General features: G+C 33.7%; 1 protein-coding gene across 2 annotated transcripts in view; it reads right to left on the reverse strand.

Moving 5' to 3' along the window:
• Positions 1 to 1,508: 1,508 nt before the first annotated feature.
• foi (solute carrier family 39 fear-of-intimacy) overlaps positions 1,509 to 26,453 on the reverse strand; it is a 32,680-nt gene continuing 7,735 nt past the window's right edge. Inside the window, exons 4-9 of one of the 2 annotated variants that reach the window (XM_076412014.1) lie at positions 10,546 to 10,855; positions 9,113 to 9,345; positions 8,945 to 9,056; positions 8,568 to 8,836; positions 5,592 to 5,856; positions 1,509 to 2,995 (exon numbers count right to left, since the gene is read on the reverse strand). In XM_076412014.1, the coding sequence (XP_076268129.1) occupies positions 2,769 to 2,995; positions 5,592 to 5,856; positions 8,568 to 8,836; positions 8,945 to 9,056; positions 9,113 to 9,345; positions 10,546 to 10,855 (1,416 nt within the window). In that variant the 3' untranslated portion in view covers positions 1,509 to 2,768. The remainder of the gene's footprint in view (positions 2,996 to 5,591; positions 5,857 to 8,567; positions 8,837 to 8,944; positions 9,057 to 9,112; positions 9,346 to 10,545; positions 10,856 to 26,453) is intronic. The other variant, XM_076412015.1, reaches the window with a different exon arrangement.

Below are 26,453 nucleotides of genomic sequence, written 5' to 3' on the forward strand. Positions count from 1 at the left end.
ATATCGAGAGGGTATCGGAGATAATTTGTTTTTTCATGAACTAAAGTTTTAGAGGTTGTCATTTATTTCATAAATCGATCTTCCACCATTCCATTGTGAAGGTAGAGTTGACAATATAGTGGATAATAATGATATAGTCGATTATAATAACCGAGATATTTGCACATCAATAGAAAAGAGAATTATTGCGTAACGGCGACTATATGTATTAAAAATAAATCATTTAAAATTTACCGAAAAAGTTATTTAGCATCTGGGTTTATACTTTTTTAATACTTCCTCATAGACGTGTGTCTACGGTGTACTACTACGCCACTAGTAACGTACTACACTGGATTCGAGTGAGATTATAAGGATGTTTTCATATCAATTACTAGCAACCCGCCCCGGCTTCGCACGGGTGCAATGCTGATACTAAATTAAATACACTACAGAAAAAATATGAACGTTGTATATAAAAACATAGCGGCCCGCTCCGACTTTGCACGGGCATAAAATATATATGCCTATGTCACTCAATGAAAACATGATTAAAATCGATCCAGTATTTTTGGTTCATTCATTACTGCCCTTGGCCTGCACGCATTAAATTTGGAGTAAAACAATTCCTCTTCCCCTATACTTACTATGAAGATTTCCTGCTATCTTTGGAATATCTAAATTCATACAATTTTTATTACATTACACATTTTTAAACGCAAATTTTAAATTTGTAATATCTCCGAAAATATTTGTTTAATTTACATGCTGTAAGGAACCATATTGATCTATATTAATTGCACACTGTATTTAAGGTATTAAAATAGCTTCGTAAATAAGCCATTTTCTCACGTAAAAAGTAAACAATAAAAATGGTTAATGTGGGTTATCCCTAAAAGATAAACATATACCATCGCGGACTTTTTTGTAGACCTTTTTATGGTGTACAATACTGTAGTACATTAATTTGATCTAACTCGTAGGGTTAGGCAGCGTTTTTGCTAATTGCTAAATAAGCCTAAAAAAATAGGTTAATTTACGACATCACGTTAGAAACCTCTAAAATTAGCAATGTTGCCTTAGTATATTATGCATGTATTATACATACAAACCTTCCTCTTGAATCACTCTATCTATTGAAAAAAAACCGCATCAAAATCCGTTGCGTAGTTTTAAAGATTTAAGCGCACATAGGGATATAGGGACAGAAAAGGCGACTTTGTTTTATACTATGTAGTGATGTCCAACAGTAGTAATAGTACTGTTTTAGAATATGAGTTAGAGAATCGAAATATATCGATTGTGGTAACTAAGCAGGCCTTGATCACATTAACGGATATTTTGTTATCGGACTATTTGACTATAGCAATTTTTTAAGGATTATTCTAAAGAAAATAAACGAATTGTACATAGACTTTATCGATTATTTCTAAAACTAATTAATCAGTATGATGAGATAAAAAAAACTTTTAAAAAAGAATAAAACGAAAGGTACTCAGCAATTCCAAAATTAAAATATAAATCAATCCATTCAGAAATTTTTATTACTAAAAACTAAATTCATATATTGTTTTATAATAAAAAAAAACACAAAACATTTAATAGATGAATACATTTGTGCAAGTTTTGGATTTATAAAAAATTAAAAAGAAAAACATGACTTAATGCAAGTTAATTTTCAACCTAAAAAACTAAAATTAGTACTTAATTTTCATACCACATTTAGATACATACGATCATGTTAAATGAAAAACTACCAGTAAATTCTAAAATATTAGGAACATTATTCGAAAAGAGTACAAGCACCCTCAAGACACAAGACATCACCTTACTGAACGTGAAGTGAACCAAAAATTGTATAAAATATAGGCGGTGTTGATAATAAATTAAATTAATAGATAGTTAAAACCAAGTTAACATCTAAGTACCATTAGATTTAAAGGACTATATAGTCCAATTTTATAGATCTCATTGTCTACATATAGTTACTAAACACTGTAGAAGTTGTTACATTTTTTTTTGTATATAAAATGGTCGATATATTATGAGCTGAACAAGAATATTCGTTATGATGTTGATACACATATGCTAGCTTATATTAATCAGAATTCCAACAAATACAACTCACTTATTTAGTAACCCTTGCATTGACATTACAAAAAAAAACAAGTGAAATAAACAAATATAACTCATGTATATAGATTAATCAGAAAATATAGGCAAATTTTAACACAATAATTATATATCTATAAATATCAGTGCATAATAATAGGTGCTACTCTGTGTTATCGATAACGTCATATAAGTGAGTTTAATTTTTGGAAATTGTTCATTTCCATTTCGATATAGATGGACAAAGTACATATTTCATATAATAGAATTAGGGAATACTGTATAATCACTGGATATTTATTCAGAATAATGAAATATGTGCTTTAAATTGTGCTCATACAAGGCTTACTTCAACAATAATTCGTTTAAATGCAAAACTACTGTAACGAATTGTTCTCTTTATGGTCTGTTACACTTTTTTTGTATATAAAATAAAATGAGCCGAATATTGTGGTGTTACAGGTATACTAGTTTATATTAAACATAATTCCAACAAATATAACTCACTTATTTAGTAAGCTTTGTGTAAATGTCACAAAAAAACAATTGAGATAAACAAATACACTTTATAAGTTATATAAGCGAGTTACATTTTTTGAAAATAGTTCAATTCAAATTAGGAGGACAAAGTACATATTTCATATATATATAGAAAATACTGTATGAACGCTCGTTATTTATTCGGGGTCATGAAATATGTGCTTCAAATCGTGCTCGTATAGAGCAATAATTGCCATTAAACCAACTCCAATCAATAATCCACTTAAATGCAAAAAACATTGGAACAAATTATCTTCTTCATCATGGGCCGAACTTAGTTCAGGTATCATGTCCACCAATGCAATATAAATAAATGTCCCGGCAGCCGCAGCAAATAACCATGCATTTGCGGCCTCAGTATTACCTGTTGGAAAATAGGAATATTAATTAAATTAAACTAATATCAGCAAAATGAATCTTTTAAATTATTAGCTTTCTCGATTTTTGTCGTTATGAAAGGCAACGCTTTCTGGAAGTAGAAAGTAAAATACGAGGGTGGTTCAAATATGATGGAGACAAACGCTGTAGATTGCGCGCATGTATGCTTTGAAAGTCGTGGCTTGAGTAATGTGATAGCTGGGTCCCTTACGAACAGTGTGGTATAGTTTTCCTCGGGAGCGCATGTTTCACGTACGTGCTACGACCATGAATGAACGTCAAGTGCCGACCGCGGTAGCGCAACGTATTGTCATTCGTTTTTTAGTGTCGGAAGGCGTTAAAAAGGCGTTTTTTTTGCGTTTGCGAAATCAGTTCGGTAGTGAGTGCCTGAGTAGGGCTGCCGTGTTTAATTGGGCCAAAGCATTCAAGCATGGCCGCGAAACCGTGAAGAATGAGCCGCACGATCGGTGAACTAGCATCACACCAGACAACATTCGCTGGGTAGAACAACTCATTTTGGAGGACCGTAGGATTAATGTTCGACACATTTCGGATGAACTCGGCATCAGTATTGGTAGTATAGAGTCTATCATCCACGAACACCTTCAATATCGCAAAATAACGACGCGATGTGTTGCTAAACTGTTGAACTTCTTGAGCAAAAAAAGCAAAGCAGAACTTCTTGTTGAGTTCTGAGCAAAAAATTACGCGGTTGACAGTTTGTCGCCGCTTGCTGACGAGATATGAGGCGGAGGGGTTTTTAACGCGAATCTTCACTACAGACGAGACATGGGTACACTGTTACACTCGAGGAGGAAGGGGCGGTAGTCAAAGGGAAGACAATCAGGTCTTCGGGTAAGGTTCTGCGTACGGTGTTCTGGAACCCCCGGGGCGTGCTGTACGTCGATTTCCTGCGCGTCCAATATACCATTAATGCTGCATGCTACTCTAACCTTCTGAAAACGCACGTGAAACCCGCTCATCGCTTGAAACGGAGGAGCATTGCAGCACGAAGAGCGATTCTTCTCCAGGATAACGCTCGATACAATATCGGAATTAGGGAGGTACTGGAACACCCCCCTACAGTCCGGATTTATCACCCTGCGACTCCACATGTTTGGACCACAAGCCCTCGGAGGTCAAAGATCCAACACCGACGACGAGGTAGAGTTTGTGCGCACATGGCTGTCCGAGTTTCCCAAGGAATTCTTCGATACCGGCATCAAAAAACGTCCGGAAAGATGGACAAAATTCGTAACTAGTGAGGGGAAATACCTAGAAAAACTGTACATTTTTGTAAGTATTTTCAATAGTAAATAAATGTGTCAGAGTATTTATCTCGATCATATTTGAACCACCCTCGTATGAAGAAAACTGTCTGATTAAATAAGTTTGGACTATCCATTTTCAAATTGCAATAATTTTTGAGAGAGGTAAGCAACGAACTACTACACTCTCTATGTCTATGGTAGAGCTATGTTAAATAAGTATCATTAAGGATTGGTATGGTAAGTTTATACGTGGTGAAATGAGCACCGAAGACAGTGAACGTTGTGGACGCTCAAAAGAGGTTGTTACCGACCATAACATTAAAAAATGATTTGTAATGATGACCGTAAATTGAAATTGAATGAAATAGCAGACACTCTAAAGATATCAACTGAACGTGTACATCATTCACGAATATTTGGGTATGAGAAAGCTCTGTGCAAAGTGGGTGCCGTGCGAGCTCACTTTTGACCAAAAACAACTACGAGTTGATGATTCGGAGCAGTGTTTGAATATGATCAAGCGTAACAAACCCGAGTTTTTGCGTCGATATGTGACAATGGATGAAACATGGTTCCATCATTTCAATCCGAAGTCCAATCGACAGTCATCCGAGTGGACTGCACACGATGAACCCGCTCCAAACCGTAGGAAAACGCAAGAGCCGGCTGACAAGGTTATGGCGTGCGTATTTTGGGATGCGCATGGAATAATTTTCATTGATTACCTTGAAAAAGGAAGCACCATCAACAGCGACTATTACGTAGCGTTATTGAACCGTTTGAAAGACGAAATCGCCGAAAAACAGCCGCATTTGAAGAAAAAGAAAGTGCTGCTTCACCAAGAAAATGCACCGTATCAAAAATCCATGTATTGGGCTTCGAATTGCTTCCTCATCCACAGTATTCTTCAAATCTGGCCACCAGCCACCTGTTCTTAAATCTCAGAAGAACGCTCGCTGGGAAGAAATTTTCGTCGAATGAAGAAACGAAACTGAGGCCTATTTTGAAGCAAAGGACAAATCGTACTACAAAAATGGTATCGTTTGTTGGAAAAGTTGGAGGGTCGCTATAACCACTGTAACACCCTCGAAGGGAATTATGTTGAAAAAAAAATTATTTTGCTTTTTTTTGGTGTTTTACTATGGTAGATCGGGGACTTTTTAATTAACCTGTTATATGCGATTTTAGAGCCATCGATTGGGAAAAACCAAAACTACTTATATCTTATTAATAAATTCCCAATTGCGCATTGAAAAAGAAAATTTATAAAATACAATGTATTTATCACACTCAAACTGTTGTGATACTCACCTAAATATAACCCTACCAAGTTTCCTAAGATACATAACCCGCTACAGAGCAAGTTATAAAACAGCGCCTGCCTGATGCTCATGCCCGCTTTTAGTAACATCGCGAAATCGCCCAATTCGTGCGGCAACTCGTGACAGAACACAGCCAACGTGGTTGAGAAACCACCGGCTAGACCGCTGGCAAAAGCTGCACCGATCGCCATCCCATCCGTAAAGTTATGGAGACCGTCGCCCATTATCACCATCCAGGCCACAGACGAAAAATTCTAAAACAAAAAATTGATTGTCAAAATCCAATTCTAGTGTCACTTCAACCAGATCGTGTTGCACAAAGTAAACTTATACTATGCATATATTTAATATAATTTTTTTTTTTATTACTCTTCGTGAGTCCACAATCTGCCCTATTGGCAATAAGTATTTCTTATGTCTATATTATATATACATGGCATGTAGAAAATCACTTCATTAAGCAATCTTCTGTATAAAATATTATCTTAATTAATTAGTCTTATTCTAAAGTTTATTCTAAAGTCTACATATGTCCAGTAATCAGATCAGGTGGTGATCACGTCGCGTACTTAGCTGATTAGCGAGTACACTGGGATGCACCGACACTCTTTCGAAGTACTTCACACAAACACGTTGAATTACACTCGTTATAGGTTCTAGAGGATTATCGCGTTGTATCACTTTATTTGAAATATAGTATGGAGCATCAACAATGGCACGCAACACTTGGAACGTTGAATGATGGATATATTAGACTTGCTAGCGGTACCCCATAGTTGGATTCCATATGCCCAAATGGGCTTGAGTATAGACTCATACAGCAATACCTTGTTATGTAATGACAACTTGGATTTGCGCCCGATGAGCCAATACATTTGATATAATTTTAGTCCCAGTTGTTTCCGTTTAGAGAGTATGTGCTTCTTCCAGGTTAGGCGTCGATCCAAGTGCATACCAAGATATTTAACATGCTCTGCTTGGGGGAGTTGACGATGATTGATATTCACTGGTGGACATGTTCCTCTACGCAGGGTAAACGTTATATGCGTAGATTTTGTTTCATTGGCTTTAATGCTCCATGTCTTCAACCATAATTGTATTTGTTCCAAGTGGGTTTGTAGGTTTATTGATGCTGTGACTGGATCATCATGGGATGCTAAGATTGCTGTATCGTCTGCATATGTTGCCACAGTAGTTATTTTTGTGGTGGGTAGATCAGCCGTATACAGAAGACATAGTATAGTAGTGGACCCAGTACACTACCTTGCGGAACTCCTGAATATATGGGATTTAATTCGGTATGTTCATCGCCTTGATTTACAATAAAATGTCTATCAGTAAGATACGATTTTAGTAACTGATAGTCCGGATGAGGGAGAAGTTTCTTTAGTTTAACCTACAAGCCCGTATGCCATATTTTGTCAAAAGCCTGAGATATGTCTAGAAAAGCAACCGAACAATATCTTTTGGCATTTAGGTCAGCGTTTATTTTGTTTACAAGTCTATGCACTTGTTCTATAGTCCCATACTTATTGCGAAAGCCAAACTGATGTTCTGGAATAATTTTTCTTTTTTTTTTATTATACAGTTTAGCTTTTTTATGTATAATTTCTGGAAAACTTTCGAGATTATCGGTAATAAACTTATAGGTCGGTAGGAGGTCACATCTTCTGGTATTTTTCCTGGTTTAAGAATCATTAATATTTTGGCTCCTTTCCAGATACTAGGGAAGTAATTAATTCGTAGCATAGCATTAAATATAAATGTTAATAGTTTTATACTCTTTTCTGATAGTTATTTTAAAATTTTGCTAGTAATTAATTCTTAACCAGGAGCATTTTTAATATTAATCGCTCTCATTATTATTTTTTTAACTTTTTTGACGTTTAATTTCTCGTGCGGTAAATCCATTTGAAATGGCGAATCTAGAAAGCTAGTAATTTTATTTTCCTCATCTTTATGTAGCTGAGATTGAAAAGGTTTAAAAACATTTTTTAAGTGTTTTGAGAAAATGTCGGCCTTCTCTTTATTGCTTCTCGCCCAATTATTTTCGTTTGTTTTAATAGGTGGGTTATGCTGCTGGGATCTCCTAAGCTTTTTTGTTGCTTTCCACAACGAATAGTCTGTAGCTTCAGTTGATGTCAAGTTTTCTAGGTATTCTTGAATGCCTTGGTTTTGTTCAATTTGGATTAGTTCTTTCAGCTCTTTTATTGCCCTATTAAATTTTCTTTTATTCTCTTCAGTCCTTTGCTGTTGCCAATTTCGTAGTAACTGATATATATGTATTTTTTCTTGGAAATGTTTCAGTGTTAGGAGACGCGGAATATGCTGCCTCCTGTATATTTTTTGTAAGATTTATTGCTGCTATTTCAATATCCATTTCAGTTTGTAAGGGTAAGTTTAGAGAGATGTTTTGGTCTAAGTTTTCTCTAAACGAGGGCCAGTTAGTTTTATTGCACAGAGAAGGGGGTTTATTTTTTATGGTAATTTTTGAAGAAATTGTTACTATTATTGGTGAATGATCAGAAGAGAGGCCAACATGATTCTGCCTGACACTTTTTTGGATCAATATATTTTGTAATACAGAAATCACATTGTATCTGGTTTTTTATTTCTGTCTGAAGGCCAATATGTTGGTTCACCAGTAGAGATATGTTGTAAGTTATCTGTCCTTATTGCTTTTAGCAGTTCTCTACCTTTTGAAGTTATTATTCTTGAACCCCACATTAAATGTTTTGCATTATAATCTCCTCCGGCTATAAATCTATTACTTAGCGTACTGAAGAATTCTTGAAATTGTTCTGCCTTGTTGTTATATGTTTGGGTGGGCAATAAATCGGAGAAATTTTTAATGGTCCATGGACTTCCTCTATGGTTATACTGATGGATATTTAATAAAATGAGTAACAAATTATTTGGGTGCATTAACATTAACATTCTTTTTAGGCTAGTTAAAAGAAATTACCTTAGGTGCTGAATGAACATGGCCATGCTTATGAGAATGGCCATGATGATCGCTAGCATGCTCACGTACAATAACAGTGAAGTCTTCGTGCTCATGGGACAACATTTTCGCTTCAATACAAGGCGTTGACACTAAATCGGCATCGGCCAAATTCTGGTTGGCCTCCAACTTTTCCATGTTGGTGTCTTTGGAATTCTTCATCTGAAGATCCGTCTTCGAACCTAACAATTCCATTGCGCTATTATCTGGTTCTAAGTATGTGTGTGTGTCTACAGAAAAATAGAACTCAAAATAAACACACGAGCAACAAACACTAAAGAGACGATACTGTGTAATATGTAAAATAATATTATGAATTAATTAAAATATATCCTTACGTGTATCACTCATTATATCCTTATAACAATAAGGAGACATATTGTATTTATCCATGCACTGTGTAGAATTCCTTCTTTCCCCATTGTCATTGTAAATCTTTACATGAGCATGCTACAAAAAACGTTTATCATTATTTTTTTCCATTTTCCCTTCTCGTATATACATACCGGGACAGTCTTATCTTTTTGTTTTTTCTTTCGCCATTTACTAACTAATAAAATCAGTCTTTCCATGATAAAGAAAAATATTAAACCCATCATCGCAACCAATCCCTTCCAGGTGTTCTCAAGATGGGCGTCATGACTAGAGGTTCCATCTTCATGATGACCGTGATCATGTTCGTGTCCCCCGCCCATTGCGTGAGGAAGGAGGTGAAGTAAAGCGTCACCAGCAAGGGTACCTGAAATGAAAACCGAGACGTTATTATTTTTTTTATATGAAGATCTTATAATATTAATAAAATTAAGTTAATAGTGTTCATATATGGTATAAATATTTAGAGTTCTCTAATAATAATTTTTTTATAACATCTTTATTAGATACGCTTAGTACAATCTTAATTTATTACTACTTTTCCTATGTACTTGGATTAATTAGCAAGCAAGACGAGTGCGAGAAAATACATCAGTATGTATTCCTCAATTACAAAATTATAATTATTTATTAATTATTAACTTATAGCTATAGTTTACACTAATAATACACACTAAATATTCATATGGTTTTGTTTGTTTCAATCTCCTGACATCTTGTGCGCTGTCCAGCAGTTCTATTGCTTCCACGTTAGAATGATTTAGTAATCTTCTTTCGTGTTTCAAGGCGAAATCCTGCACAACTTCTCAAATCCATTTGATTTCCAGGTCATCGTGCAGTTCTTCATTGGTTACATAGCGATAGGCATTGGTAATCAATCGAAGAATCTTGTTTTGACAGCGCTGTATGACTAACTGATTTGAATTTTTAGTGCAACCCCAAATTGGCTTTATAATTGTATTATAGATCAACCTCTTTGATTTTAGATCAAGTTGAGAGTATCTTCCGACTAACCAGTATAGTTGATTTATTTTGGTTCTAATGTGTTTTGCTTTTTGTTTAACGTGATGCTTCCAATTTAATCTAAAGTCAAGATGGATTCCAAGGTATTTTGCTGATTCTGCTTGAGGAATCGGGCATCCATTGAGTGATATAATTAAGTTTTTATTATTTCGCCTTAATGCAAAATTAACGTGAACAGATTTGGAGCTATTAAGTTGAATTTTCCAATCTTTTGTCCATTTGTAGATTTTGTTGACTGCCACTTGCACTTTTTCTATTGCCCTAGGCAGAGATATATCTTTTGCCATAATAACTGTGTCATCAGCAAAGGTTCCAAGAAGTGTTTCTTTTGTTGTTGGAATGTCAGCAGCGTAGAGCAGATACAGGAGAGGTCCTAAGACGCTACCTTGTGGAACTCCAGCCGAGATATTTTTAAATGTCGAGAACGCCATTTCGTGCGATACTCTAAATTTCCTTCCGAATAAATATGACTCCAGCAATTGACAATAGTTACACGGTAATTAATAAATTTAACAAAGCTAATATTTGATCGGCGTGTACTCACCTACTGCTAAAGCCACCAAAAATTGCATCAGAGGTTTATAAAATCTCTTTTGCATCACAGGTATAATAACCAATGCACCTAATCCACAGATGCTAATCACAAAAACGGCCAACAACGAATAAATCCACGTCAATCCGTTGGCACTATTACTAATCACGTCGACTCCGAGCACCTCCATCTTTCCCGCGGCATTACAATCGCTCAATAAATTATACATCAACATGGGACATATTTCCGAGAACGTCGTGTGATTGAAACCCTCATTCTGGACCGATCCCTTCAACGACGTAATGGTGCCGTGGTCAAAACACTGAAACAAAAAGAAATCAATCGTATAATTTCTCAAAGATATTCTCATTTACAATAAAACCATCAGTTTATCGTCAAAAACAATTTAGTACTTATTGTAATGGCCCTGTTAGTTCAAGATAAGTCGCAAGTCTGACATATAGATGGCGCCAATTATTAACCACCAAACGAAACGTCAAAATTTAATGTCACTATAAGCTTTTGTTATTTTCAAAACCAGTATCCAGATCTAATTCTCAGTGACTATTGGTTGTTTGCAGATTTTAAAAGTATGTTGCAGAGAAAGAGGCTAGTAAAATTAAGAAGTGATTTTTAACCAAATGGAGTAGGGCTGATCTATCTCTTGGAACAGAGTATACTATAATAAGTAAAATTGAATTTTACCTAAAAGTCGTTATTTTGTTAGACTTTACATACATCGATATTTTTTATTCATTTTAAAAATTTTTGAATTATACTTAAAATACTATTTTCTGTTTGTTCTTCAAAACGCTGTTTCTACACGTATATACTACATGATAAAACTCGTATTGGAATACTATTAATTAAGAAAACACATTTTTATGGCAAAATTAGTTTTTTTTATTCAACATATTTCCCTTCAAGGGTGATACACTGATTATAGCGATCCTCCAACTTTTAGATACCATTTTTGTAGTACGATTTGTCTTTTGCTTAAAAATAAGCCTCAGTTTCGGCGATCACCTCTTCATTCGATGAAAATTTCTTCCCAGCGAGCATTCTTTTGAGGGCCAGTGCTGGAGAATACGGTGGATGGATGGATTTTTGCTATCATTTTCACTGACTTGTGACACGGCGCATTGTCTTGGTGAAGCAACACCTTCCTTTTCTTAAAATGCGGACATTTTTCGGCGATTTCGTCCTTCAAAAGGTCCAATAACGATATGTAATAGTCGCTGTTGATGGTCCTTCCTTTTTCAAGGTAGTCAATGAAAATTATTCCGTGCGCATCCCAAAATACAGACGCCATAACCTTGCCAGCCGACTGTTGACTTTTTCCATGCTTTGGAGCGGGTTCATCGTGTGCAGTCCACTCGGATGACTGTCGATTGAACTTCGGAGTGAAATGATGGAGCAATGTTTCATCTATTGTCACATATCGACGGAAAAACTCGGGTTTATTATGCTTGATCATTTTCAAACACTGTTTCGAATCATCAACTCGTCGTTGTTTTTAGTCAAAAGTGAGCTCCCGCGGCACCCAATTTGCACAGAGCTTTCTCATATCCAAATATTCACGATTGATATGATGTACACGTTCAGTTGATATCTTTAGAGTATCTGCTATTTCATTCAATTTCAATTTACTATCATTCAAAATGATTTTGTGAATTTTTTTAATGTATTCGTCAGTAACAACCTCTTTTGGGCGTCTACTGCGTTCACCGTCTTCGGTGCTCATTTCACCACGTCTAAACATCAAGCCAAGTTTTTGCTTCAACTGTATTTTTTCCCATCAAAAAGCAATATTTTATCAACACGCGAAATTCCTTTTTATCCATTTTTTCACTATAACAAAAGTTGCTTCACTCAAAATGCTAAAATTCACAAACTTATGATCCGACAGAAGTCTTGAGGGTTAGGGCTAACTAAAAAACATATGAATTTAATTCTAGTAGCGCCATCTATGTGTCAGGCCGGGGACTTTTGACAATCGACCTGTTATACTGATATTGTTTAGTTTTTAAGAGTAATCGTGTAAAATATAACATGACATAAAAATCAAGTTAGGTCATGTAAAGGCGGATGTTTGTACTCGTTAGTTACAACAGCCAGCAATAAAATAACAGTACCTTATTTCGTATTGTGGGATTATGTCTTGAAATTTATAAGGTATCTGTATTTTTTTTTGTAATGTTCTGTAATGTGTATTTACACGTATCTAGATATATTATGTGGTGTTATCTATTATTTACATAGGTGTTACTGTCATTTGTATTATTTGTTGCGTTGCGTAGTAAAACATTTTAATTTTAAAAACTTTTCAATATGATCATAACACAAATAACGATAAAAATTAACCAAGCCATATTACTTTTAATTAAACATATATTTTATGTTATGGTGTACGTACTAACTCTACCTTCAACATCGAAGGTTACAGTTTGGTATAAAGGCATCCATTCGGCATTATAATGAACGTGCTCTGACTAATAAGTGCTTAATATGTAATCAGAACATAAAATTCAATTCAAGATCATTATCTTGGGCATGTGAAACGGAATATATCTGCTTCGGTTAATCGACACTGTCAAATTTAAAAACAAAAGCAAATTTTATTTTCACAACTAATCTAAAGTATTGGAATAGCTCGTAGTACAGCAGTTCCAAAGAGAGAACTTTGAAATGTAGCTAATTTTTCGTTTAAATACACTTAACAACGTACATAATTCTTTTGTATTGTTTTTTTCTCACAGATGGCGCATTCACCATGCTCCTGAAAAAAATATTAGACTAAAAATATCATATTAATACGTTTTTCTAAATTATATTATAAAGTTGAGATTATAACCTGTGAATAAGAATATTATCTTGATTACTTTATATGGAGAGAATGGTGTAAGAATTCGTGAAAATAATATTTAAATAAGAAATGTTACTATCTTGATATAAAGAAGGCGGTGACCTTGTCGAGTAGACAAGATATACTCTATTATGGTTTGCTATAGTGTTGACTTAATTTTCAACAATGCTGTGTAATAAAATGTCTTAGAGAATCAGTAATGTTTACTAGTTATAAGATTAAAGGTTAATTTATAATCATAATAATTGGAAATGCGCTAAATTTTAAAATTACTTTTTGAACTTAATACGAGGGTCACTATTTATATTTCGGGAATCGGAAACAAACAAATAGTTAAGATGCGAATACAATTTTGTTGTCTTTCAAAGTATTCGCCACGATGATCGATTCACTCTTGCACACGTTTAAACCAATTTTCAAAGCATTTATTCCATTCCGAATGAGGTATCTTCAAAACATGACATTTGAACGCTTCAATAACTACTTCGGGCGATGAAAATCGTTGACCACGCAGTTTATTCTTCACCGATGGGAACAAAAAGAAGTCATTGGGTGCCAAATCAGGGCTATACGGCGGATAACCCATCAATTCGATGTTTTGAATGCTCAAATAATCTCTTGTTTGAGCCGATATGGGACAGCTCGCATTGTCATGATGAAGAATACTGCTCCTGTTTACGGTATATCACCGAAGACTTCTGGCAAACAAATGGTTGTGTACCAATCAGAATTTACTGTTCTGCGATCCTCTAGAGGCACTGTTGCAATGTGACCAGTTTTCCCGAAGAAACAGGCCACCATTTTCTTTGAAGTGCTTCGTGTGCGAACAACTTTTGTTGAATTTGGTTCATCTTAGAACGCCCATACATCATACGAATATATCCATGATTCGTCACCTGTCACGATTTTATAAACGTCTTTCGAAGCACCGCGATTGAATTTCTTAAGCATTTCTTTGCACCAATCGACACGAGCCTTTTTTGAGCGATTGTGAATTTGTGTGGGATCCAACGCGAAGCATCACACAGCAAAGTGTTCATGTAAAATCACATATATGCTGGTGGAGCTAATGCATAGGGTTGCCTCAATTTCACAATAAGTAACATGACGATCTTGCTTAATCATTTCGCACAAAGCATCGATGTTATTCGGCACAATATGGGTATGAGAAAGCTCTGTGCAAAGTGGGCGCCGTGCGAGCTCTCTTTGGACCAAAAACAATGACGAGTTGATGATTCGGAGCAGTGTTTGAATATGATTAAGCGTAATAAACCTGAGTTTTTGCGTCGATATGTGACAATGGATGAAACATGGCTCCATCATTTCACTCCGAAGTACAATCGACAGTTATTCGAGTGGACTGCACACGATGAACCAGCTCTAAAGCGTGGGAAAACGCAACAGTCGGTTGGCAAGGTTATGGCGTCTATATTTTGGGATGCGAATGGAATAATTTTCATTCGCTACCTTGAAAAAGAAAGGACCATCAACAGCGACTATTACATAGCGTTATTGGACCGTTTGCAGGACGAAATCGCCGAAAAACGGCCGCATTTGAAGAAAAAGAAAGTGCTGCTTCACCAAGACAATGCACCGTATCAAAGTCAGTGAAAACGATGACAAAATTCATGAACTGGGCTTCGAATTGCTTCCTCATCCACCGTATTCGCAAGATCTGGCCGCCAGTGACTATTTTCTGTTCTCAGATCTCAAAAGAATGCTCGCTGGGAAGACATTTTCGTCGAATGAAGAAACGAAATTGAGGCCTATTTTGAAGCAAAGGACAAATCGTATTACAAAAATGGTATAAAAGTTGGAGGGTCGCTATAATCAGCCTCACCCTTGAAGGGAATTATGTTGAATAAAAAAAAACTAACTTTGCCAAAAAAATGTGTTTTACTATGGTAGGCCAGGGACTTTTCAATTGACCTGTTTGATTCTGATTAGGATTTAAAAAGTATATAAATTTAAATATAGCCATTCCAATAAAACGATCAATACACATCAACAGAATTTATAACGCAACGTTGCCGCACCAAATTTAAGTTTTCGTTTATTTTGACTCTAATAACAACATACTAATGTTAATAAAATAATGAAACAAAAATAACGTTATTAAATATAATTTATTTTAACATCAAATAGATATGTTGTCGCAGGACTTAAACTACAGTTAATTAAACCGCCACAATAGTTTGTAGGTTAGAGTTGTTTTATTATATTTACATTGACATATGACAACGGTGTCGGCCGGCTAATTAGTAAAATGAGATAGAACAATACTCCAGGTTTAAAAGGGATTTTACGTTTTTATAAACTGAGTTCGAAGGTTTTGTTGACGTGCATTGACTGTTTTATTGGAAGAACTATATTTAGGTATAAATATGGAAACAATAAAAAAGTCAAACATAACTAAACTAGACTGAAATATAATTCATTTCATTTCAGTACGTCTGACCTCAACTAGCGAGTCATATACTGTATCTTGTTCACTTCTCTATAGTCTAAATTCACGTGTCATTAGTTCTTTCGACAATTTTCAACTTGTTCTCTTACGTAGTGTACGGATTTATACGGATTTAACTGTTGACGTCTTTTTCTCTATTGGATAAAAGCGATATTACGCAAAAAATAAAATAATTTTTAATCGAAAATTGCAGTATACCATTGTCAGACCGAGAACTTTTCGCCTTACCCTCATATATACAAGCTTATAATCTCGTAAATCAACTAAACAAATGAGGGATATTCATAACGAGATTAACAGGATATCTGATAAAAATCATAATAGGATAATCAATATGACTGTATTACGTATACTGTACCCATATGCTGATTGCTGATGTTCATCAACTGACATACTAGGTTCCACAATTCAATGGTGATATATAAGCAGTTTATATAAAAATATATGATATATAAAGGGTAGTACTTTTATGCAGTTATATTATTCGGATTATTTTATACGAAGGTAATGGGGAACTTATCACGAAATCTTGGCTTGTAACGAAGATATAGTTTTAGTTTATTATCAACTATTGTTAATATGTTTTAACATGATTTTATAAAAATAAATATCTGCATTGGAAGTGGCCAGTCATTTATACATTTTATTAATAGGATTTTTCAAATTTTAATATTATAAACCCATTAAAACATACTTAAACAGAAGTCAATAACACAGAAGTCAGACGTAGAAGTGCTCGATACTCCGATGACTCAGCCTGGGAATTTTGACGGACCGATGAGAAACGAAATCCATTTTATGTTCGGCGTTATGGCTTAAGGAACGTTCCGAAAGGTTAAGGTTAAAAGATAGTCCTCGAACATAGATATATTCCGAATTTTATTCTGAACAAACGTTGGATACCTGGAACTTGTACTTAAGGTCTTCGGAAATATCTCTAGGTTTATTTAAAGCCTGTTGTGTGTGCGAATTAATCCGCAATTTCAAAGAATTTCCAAGTTTGAATACCTAATTATATATTAACAGAAGTAGGAACACTTTTTTACTTTATTTTAAGAATATTTTGAATAGAATACAATTGAACAAATTTAAACCAAGCGTAGTTCACAGTATCGAATGTGATTTAAGTGATTTAATTAACAAACGTTTTATTAAAAGAAACGATTAATACATATACATATCATAGAACCGTTATGGACCTGAATATACGGCTACGTTCAAGGGTCATCTGTTTTAAAGCTACATGAATGGTGACCGAGTGAGATGAGTGGTCTATTTTAAAATTTACAAAAACCATAAGTGTCTTTCAACTCCAGAATCATATACTGTATCTTGTTCACTTCTCTGTAGTCTGAGTGCTTAGTTCATTCGACAAGTTTCAACTTGTTCTCTCAAGTAGTTTGTTTATACGAATTACGCAGTTCACGTCTATTTTCTGTTAGAGAAACGAGAGATTATGTAAGACAATCAAATCATTTTAACCTAAAATGACATTGTTTCATTGTCAGACCGAGAACTTCTCGCCTCACCCTCATATAATCCAATGATCTCATAAATCAACCAAACAAAAACGGATATTAATAACGAGATTTACAGGATATCTGATAAAAATCATAATAGGATAATCAATATGGCTGTATTACGTATACTGTACCCATATGCTGATTGCTGATGTTCATCAACTGACATGATAGGTTCTACAATTCACTGGTGATATACAAGCAGTTTGGATTACCTTTTATGCAGTTATATTATTCGGATTACCTTATACGAAGGTAATGGAAACTTATCACGAAACAATGAAAATTAACATTTAAATGAGAATTAACGTTGATATAAAGAAGGCGGTGACCTTGGTTTGTAACCAAGATATAGTTTTAGTTTATTATCAACTATGCTTAATATGTTTTGACATGATTTTATAAAAATAAATATCTGCATTGGAAGTGGCCAGTCATTTATACATTTTATAACCAGGATTTTTCAAATTTTAATATTATAAACCCATTAAAACATACTTAAACAGAAGTCAATAACACAGAAGTCAGACGTAGAAGTGCTCGATATTCTGATGACTCAGCCTGGGAATTTTGACGGACCGATGAGAAACGAAATCCATTTTATGTTCGGCGTTATGGCTTAAGGAACGTTCCGAAAGGTTAAGGTTAAAAGATGTCCTCGAACAATAGATATTTTCCGAATTTTATTCTGAACAAACGTTGGATACCTGGAACTTGTACTTAAGGTCTTCGGAAATATTTCTAGGTTTATTTAAAGCCTATTGTGTGTGCGAATTAATCCGTAATTTCAAAGAATTTCGAAGTTTGAATACCTAATTATATATTAACAGAAGTAGGAACACTTTTTTACTTTATTTTAAGAATATTTTGAATAGAATACCATTGAACTAATTTAAACCAAGCGTAGTTCACAGTATCGAACGCGATTTAAGTAATTTAAATAACAAACGTTTTATTAAAAGAAACAATTAATAATAATACATATCATAGAACCATTATGGACCTGAATATACGGCTACATTCAAGGGACATCTGTTTTAAAGCTACATGGTGACTTTTAAGACGACATGGGTGGTGACCGAGTGAAATGAATTTGGTCTATTTTAAAATTTATAAAAACCATAAGTGTCTCTCAACTCCAGAATCATATACTGTATCTTGTTCACTTCTCTGTAATCTGAGTGCTTAGTTTATTCGACAAGTTTCACTTGTTTTCTAAAGTAGTTTATTTATACGAATTACGCTGATAACTTCTATTTTCTGTTGAAGAAACGAGAGATTATTTAAGACAATCAAATCATTTAAACCTAAAATGACAGTGTTTCATTGTCAGATCGAGAACTTCTCGCCTCACCCTCATAACAAGTAGCCTCTTTTATTTCCTTTAAATAAAATGGTGTTTATGTAACCTATGGATTTATTTGTATGTTTTGTGTATTTGTGATTAAACCCCTTTTCTTTAAAAAAGACAGGCTGACGCTGGACTGTCAATCATTCTGCAGCTACTCGAAACATTTCTTGGTGTAGTTAGGTGGAGTTCATGAAAAAGTATGGCAGCAGAAGCTTTACAGTCCATAAAGGTGTTTTTTTATTTCTTTTCTTTTAACCTAAAACCAAGCGGTGGAATGCATGGCGCATACCTGGTCGCGGAAACTTGCCCTGGAGTGACAAGTTGGACCGGGTTATGTGGGACTGCCTCTGGGCTTAACAATACACTAAACCGAAACCGCCTCACAGTTGACCCCTGTGGAAATTTGGAGATATGGCACTCGCTGATCGGGCAGCCGTCATTGGGCACGAGGATCTGGCGATTATTGATCCGCGAACTTGACTAGAAATAACTACTAACAAACACAAAGTCCCCTTTTGCATGACAAGAGTTGTGAAGGGTACACTGTTGCAGCTCGAACAGAAAGAAAGTTACGCCACACCAAGAGTACTCACCAGACATTCGGCATTATGATTACACAGGTTTCATGTTAAACGTTGAAGAGATGCGAAAATGGATTAATGATTGGATAGCTGCTGAACCAACATCGTTCTCTCCACACAAAAAGTTGGAGAAAATTATGAAAAATAATTGATTACTATATATATTACCAGCAAGTGAAGTAAAATATTTTTAAAAATCTATAACTTCTTACCGAAGAAATACGTTGAACTCACGTACTCCTACTCCTACTCAGCCAGGATGTTCAGAGACACGAAACTTACTCAATAATGAAAGAAACCTGTTTTTTATCTACTCTATACGTGTAAGATACCACCAATAGAAAATGTTTCTATGGCTTCATTTGATGATGACACTGCTTGCGACACTTGCTATCGCAGACAATAGCAAAGAAGCACTGTAAAAACACTGAAAAGTGCAGCTAACTTTTATTTTATTGGAATACTAGCGACCCGCCCCGGCTTCGCACGGGTGCAATGCTGATACTAAATTAAATACACTACAGAAAAAATATGAACGTTGTATATAAAAACATAGCGGCCCGCTCCGACTTTGCACGGGCATAAAATATATATGCCTATGTCACTCAATGAAAACATGATTAAAATCGATCCAGTATTTTTGGTTCATTCATTACTGCCCTTGGCCTGCACGCATTAAATTTGGAGTAAAACAATTCCTCTTCCCCTATACTTACTATGAAGATTTCCTACTATCTTTGGAATATCTAAATTCATACAATTTTTATTACATTACACATTTTTAAACGCAAATTTTATATTTGTAATATCTCCGAAAATATTTGTTTAATTTACATGCTGTAAGGAACCATATTGATCTATATTAATTGCACACTGTATTTAAGGTACTTAATTCGATAAGGATTAATGCCGTATTGCTTAAAATAGCTTCGTAAATAAGCCATTTTATCACGTAAAAAGTAAACAATAAAAATGGTTAATGTGGGTTATCCCTAAAAGATAAACATATACCATCGCGGACTTTTTTGTAGACCTTTTTATGGTGTACAATACTGTAGTACATTAATTTGATCTAACTCGTAGGGTTAGGCAGCGTTTTTGCTAATTGCTAAATAAGCCTAAAAAAATAGGTTAATTTACGACATCACGTTAGAAACCTCTAAAATTAGCAATGTTGCCTTAGTATATTATGCATGTATTATACATATAAACCTTCCTCTTGAATCACTTTATCTATTGAAAAAAACCGCATCAAAATCCGTTGCGTAGTTTTAAAGATTTAAGCGCACATAGGGATATAGGGACAGAAAAGGCGACATTGTTTTATACTATGTAGTGATATAGTACTAATTTTTCTCCTTTGAAAGTCAAAAAAAGTTCAGAATATATGCAAGCACCTAATATTTATATTACAGAATATCGGATTTTATTTAATTAACCAACATTGTTAACCATGAACTTGAACTTAACTAAATCAAGAAAGAGAAAAAACATTTAAATCACCACAAGGCAATCCTACAAAAGGCAATGTTGTAATAGTATTTTCTACATGATTTGTTCATTGCTAACCCGAAGGCTGTTCTAGACTTATTTACGAAATAGCATGTAATTACGAGACATTACTCATTGTTGGACGAGGAAAATATCATTGCACCAATTAAAATTAACGAAACGAAAGTTATTGCCCTATAAGGTACAAGCACCAAATATAAACTCAAAGCTCATAAATATAAGTAATAATCTATTTAACCTTTTAATATGTCTGACCTTAGAACCAAATATCCTTCAAGATTAATAAATAACATACTTCTAATGCCAGAGTTTGTATTAAAAACAGTATAATTAATAGATTGGAACGATCTTCTCAATAAGTATCCAATAGACCAATAATAAATATTCAATTCAGATCTAGATACGCTCGGCTATATTATTTTATATTTGTTAATCATCACGTAAGATGTTTCAATGAAAATTTTGAATTTTTGTTGTTTAATTCATGAAAATATCGTATAAAGACCATAGACCTACTTCAACAACTGTAACATACATTTATTATTGTGTAATTGAAAAATTTTATTTTATATATTCTACTGTGTAGTATTTTAAGCTGTTAAAATGTTCATATAATGTATTGTAATTCACCCTAAATAGTCCAAGAGGCTGACTGGTTTAATTAAATAAATTAAAAAAAAATATCGTTTATTAACATACACACTATAGAGAAATAAATATGATGGGAAGTAAATTGAGCTGAGGGTGTGGTTTCTTTCTGAAAATGAACTTCTGGGATCTCTATTTTCAAAGCGCAATAACTTATGACAGCATAAACTAATGATCATACTTTTCTATTTGGTACACTACCTTTCAAATGCTCTTTTGTTAGTAGTTCGGCTTCATTGAATAACTATTGTTACAGATATGCGATTTGAAAACTATTTTTAGAAAAAAAACGAAATTACTTTTTCTCGAACCTTATATATTATAGAGTAATTATTGAAAATTGTTGAATAAATGCGAATTGAATGTCACAAAGTTACTCGTTTGTATAACAACGGCTACATGAATAGGAAGGAACTTCAGTCACACTGAGCGTACTGACCAGGCATAAGTTCTTTTGATTACATAGGTTTTAAAATGACAAAGAAGGGCAAAAATGGATTCATGATTTGATAGTTGCTAAAACATCTTTGTTCTTTCGATAAAAAAGTTGGAAGAAATTATGAAAAACGATTGATTAATATATAACAGGTCAATTGAAAAGTCCCCGACCTGACACATAGATGGCGCTACTAGAATTAAATCCATATGTTTTTTAGTTAACCCTAACCCTCAAAAGATGCGTGTATAAGTTTGACACTTGTCAGATCATTAGTTTGTGAATTATAACATTTTAAGTGAAGCAACTTTTGTTATTGTGAAAACAATGAATAAAAAGGAATTTCACGTGTTGATAAAATATTGCTTTCTGAAGGGAAAAAATACAGTTGAAACTAAAACTTGGCTTGACGCCGAGTTTCCGGACACTGCCCCAGGAAAATCAACCATCAAGGATTGGTATGTTAAGTTTAGACGTGGTGAAATGAACACCGAAGACGGTGAACGCAGAGGGCGCCCAAAAGAGGTTGTTACCGACGAAAACATTACAAAAATCCACAAAATGATTTTGAATGACATTTTGAACATCATTCACGAATATTTGGGTATGAGAAAGCTCTGTGCAAAGTGGGTACCGCGCGAGATCCATTTTGACCAAAAACAACGACGAGTTGATGATTCTTTGCAGTGTTTGAAGATGATCAAGCGTAATAAACCGTTAACTAGCGTTATTGGACCGTTTGAAATACGAAATCGCCGAAAAATGGCTGCATTTGAAGAAAAAATTAAGTGCTGCTTCACCAAGACAATGCATCGTGTTACAAGTTAGTGAAAACGATGGTAAAAATCCATAAATTGGGCTTCGAATTGCCTCCACATCTACCGTATTCTCCAGATCTGGCCCCCCAGTGACTATTTTCTATTCTCAGATCTCAAAAGTATGCTCGCTGTGAAGAAATTTTCGTCGAATGAATAGGTGATCGCCGAAACTGAGGCCTATTTTGAAGCAAAGGACAAATCGCACTACAAAAATGGTGTTGAAAAGTTGGAGGGTCGCTATAACCAGTGTATCAGAGTGTTCCCTTGAGGGGAATTATGTGAATAAAAAAACTAATTTTGCCAAAAAAATACCTCTTACTATGGTAGGCCGGGGACTTTTTAATTGACCTGTTAGTACCACCAAATTAAGTAAAATCTATAAAATGTTACCGACGCAATACATTAGACCCTTAAACTCCTACATCCCAGCCAGGATGACAAACAAAAAGTTCATCATAATGCCATTACAATTATCTTTATTTTATAACAATTAATGGCACTGAAAGTTGAAAAATTTAACAAAAAAAATTAAACTTGTATCAATAACTACTTATATACTTATATTACTTAAATTTGCTAATATACCTTCTCTTCTTCTTCACTAAATAACTTAAAATAATATAAATACAAGCTTTTAACTGAGGCATTGAAACTGTTAATGAGAATGAAAAAAGGAAAACAAAATTGATATCAAATAGGGCATATTTGAAAATCGAAGTAACAACATCGATATTCTCGGATGGATATTCACATATTATTAATGCATTTGCTTTGAATTTATTTTTTTACGCCAACTATGTCTCTAAATATACTTTGTGTATCTGGATTCTCTTTTAACTTAATTTTTCCAACTGTGGTTAAGCTAATACCACTAGGAAGAATGAAACTAATATACAATTTAACATATCCTAACAATGTAACAAATATAACTTCAGTAATACTTCAAAATTACACAATCCCGGTGACTTTGTTGATTTTATCACACCTAGAGTAAAGTTTTATTTATATTTTAATTTTTGTTACGTTTTGGATTTAATTTTATACCAATAACGTATAGTATACAAATACTAACTGGGATTAATATATATTCATAAACTCAATTTGTCATTTCAGATTCGCTATAATTCGTTTATTTCTACGATTACCAATAAAAAATTATATAACACAACCATATATAACAAATATACGTAAAAACATAACCATAGAATTAGCAAATAATAAACATAACCACAAGAATGTTATCGAAATGCGCATGTGCATAACGAACCAATCATATACTAGATCTTCATTTGCTGTAGTCTACCCGAACGCTACCTGTATATAAAAAACTGAAACTCTCTTTCCTAGCCCCAATTTATATACGTACGTCAATTTTACAGTAGCATTTTTTGTAGTTATTAAGTAAGTGTTACACTAAAAATAGTTCGAGTGCAATGAAGTAACGTACAACCACGTACATTCTTGAAAAAGTATCCAAAATAACCCGTCACTATGTCAGCCTACTCGTTGTAAACCTTAGTAACGGTTCTTCAATATCAGTTTGTTAAAATATTTTTGGATCAAGATGATCTATTTTGAAATATGATCCAAAAATTTGAACAAATATTATACAAGTTTTAAATCTACTTTCATTATATTTTTCTTTTGTTGAAAATAAGATCCTAGTAGATGTTTTTTTTTTAAATTATATGAAGAAAGGTTATTGGAAATTTAAGGAATATTTTAATTTTATCAAAACATTTTCCTATGCGGTGTTAACAATACCGCTACAACGTATAATTACTCATTCGCAGTTCAGTGACATACATAAGTTATTAGATCTATAAATAATTTTAACAATACATTGTAAAACATCCACAAATTTATTTCCCATATAATTTGTAAAATTAATTTAGAAGGTCCGATTTGACTGTGTCCCGGATATAAAGATTTATCGCTGTAAATTACGATTTATAATGTATGATGTACCTTTAGAAAAATTTAACAATAAATATTTGTTTTATTATATATTATGCCGAATACAATCATTATAGTAAAATAACTGTATTTAAGCTCATAACACATTCAAAAGTCCCGGACCTGACACATAGATGACACCACCTTCTTATCTTGCTAAACTGAACCATAGAAAAAAACTGAACCTTAGTTCTAACCTTCGAACGACATATCACTGGAGGTAAAGGAGACTGATTTAAATTGTTGCCTTCAATGACAGATGAAGAAATATATGAACAAGTTAAAAAGAGTATTGTAGAAATAATGGAGTTACCATTATTAAAATAAGTGTCATTATCAAGAAATGTATCTATACAAGGTGTCTTAAAAAAGTTTTTAAAAACGATAACATCGACCAAATGTAAATTTCGTTCAGAAACTTTTTTTAAGCCTAGTAGAAAAAACCAAACTTCGACGGGTAGAAATATATCTGAAGGCAACCCATGCAATAAGCTAAACAAATATAAAGAACTTTTTTGAGACACCTTATACGTTAGGAAATGTTTTATTCGTCATGAAATTTTTACACAGCCCAACAATCTTAAGTGTGGGATTAGTGAGGCTTTACATGGATTTTTTTTACACCAATCTATTAGATTATTAATATCAGAAAATAGCCACTAAAAAATCAAATATGGACTCCTGTTTTGGACCTTGGTAGAATACAGTGAAATGGATAAGATATAGTACGTGATAAACGAGATAATATTGTACAAAGAAAGTAATTGAAGTTAAAACATGAATAAAAATCATAATACATTCTGGATCTCACAACCTCAAATGTAACTACATAATGTAAAATAAACTAATAGACTAAATAGTTATCAAACACTGTTTGGAAGGGTATGTTAAATCTGTATATAGCAATATTAATGTCATTGCCCCTATTGGTTATTAAAAAATATGATGTGTAAGCATATATGTTTAATAAGAATATGTAAGCACTGTTGCAGATAATATCGCACATGTTTGGAGTATGCAGAGTGCATAGATGCTAATAGATGACAAATATAAAGTTAAAAGACAAGAGAAGAATCCAAACATACAAGAGATACATTTAGTGTATATACCATAGGTGAAAAAACGAAATGCAAAGGAAATACATCAATAATACCTTACACCAATTTTGTTTTGTTTCTCTTATTTTATTAATGTTTTTAATACCTCAGTTATTAGTGAAGAAGAAAGGTATATTAGTAAAAGTAGTTCGATCTTATTTTGAATTAAGTTCTTCATCTTTTAATTCCATTAATTGACCTAAAATATTTATAATTGTAATCGCACTATAATGAATTGTTCTTCAAAGGGAAACAATACTCTTGGCTAAATTTAGTTCTCAATGAAATATGGGCAAATAAACAACAAAAACGTCAAACATAATCACACTAAATTGAAATGTCATTCGTTTTATTTAAGTGCACCTGTGCATCATTTAAGTGTGTGCAATATTTTACTTTAATAAATTTGTGTTAGAATTAGACGTTCCAATATGTATCGATGGTGTGAGAATCCCTAAAGTAATTATACATCGGTAAAAACAAAAACAAAATTTTTAAGACAAGTTATGTATTTTCGTTGCAAAGCAGAAAATGTGGTTAAATATTGCAAGGCGCAGCCGATATAGTTGGGATATAAGTAATTTATCCATAGCAATAAGACGATCTTAATGTAAGTATTTATTACCTTAAATACCTTTAATTATATCTAATTAATGTTAATCTGTAAT

Source organism: Rhynchophorus ferrugineus, unplaced genomic scaffold (assembly GCF_030347505.1).
Source record: "Rhynchophorus ferrugineus isolate W39M unplaced genomic scaffold, kcgeb_rfMv2 rfM8, whole genome shotgun sequence".
NCBI lineage: Eukaryota > Metazoa > Arthropoda > Insecta > Coleoptera > Curculionidae > Rhynchophorus > Rhynchophorus ferrugineus.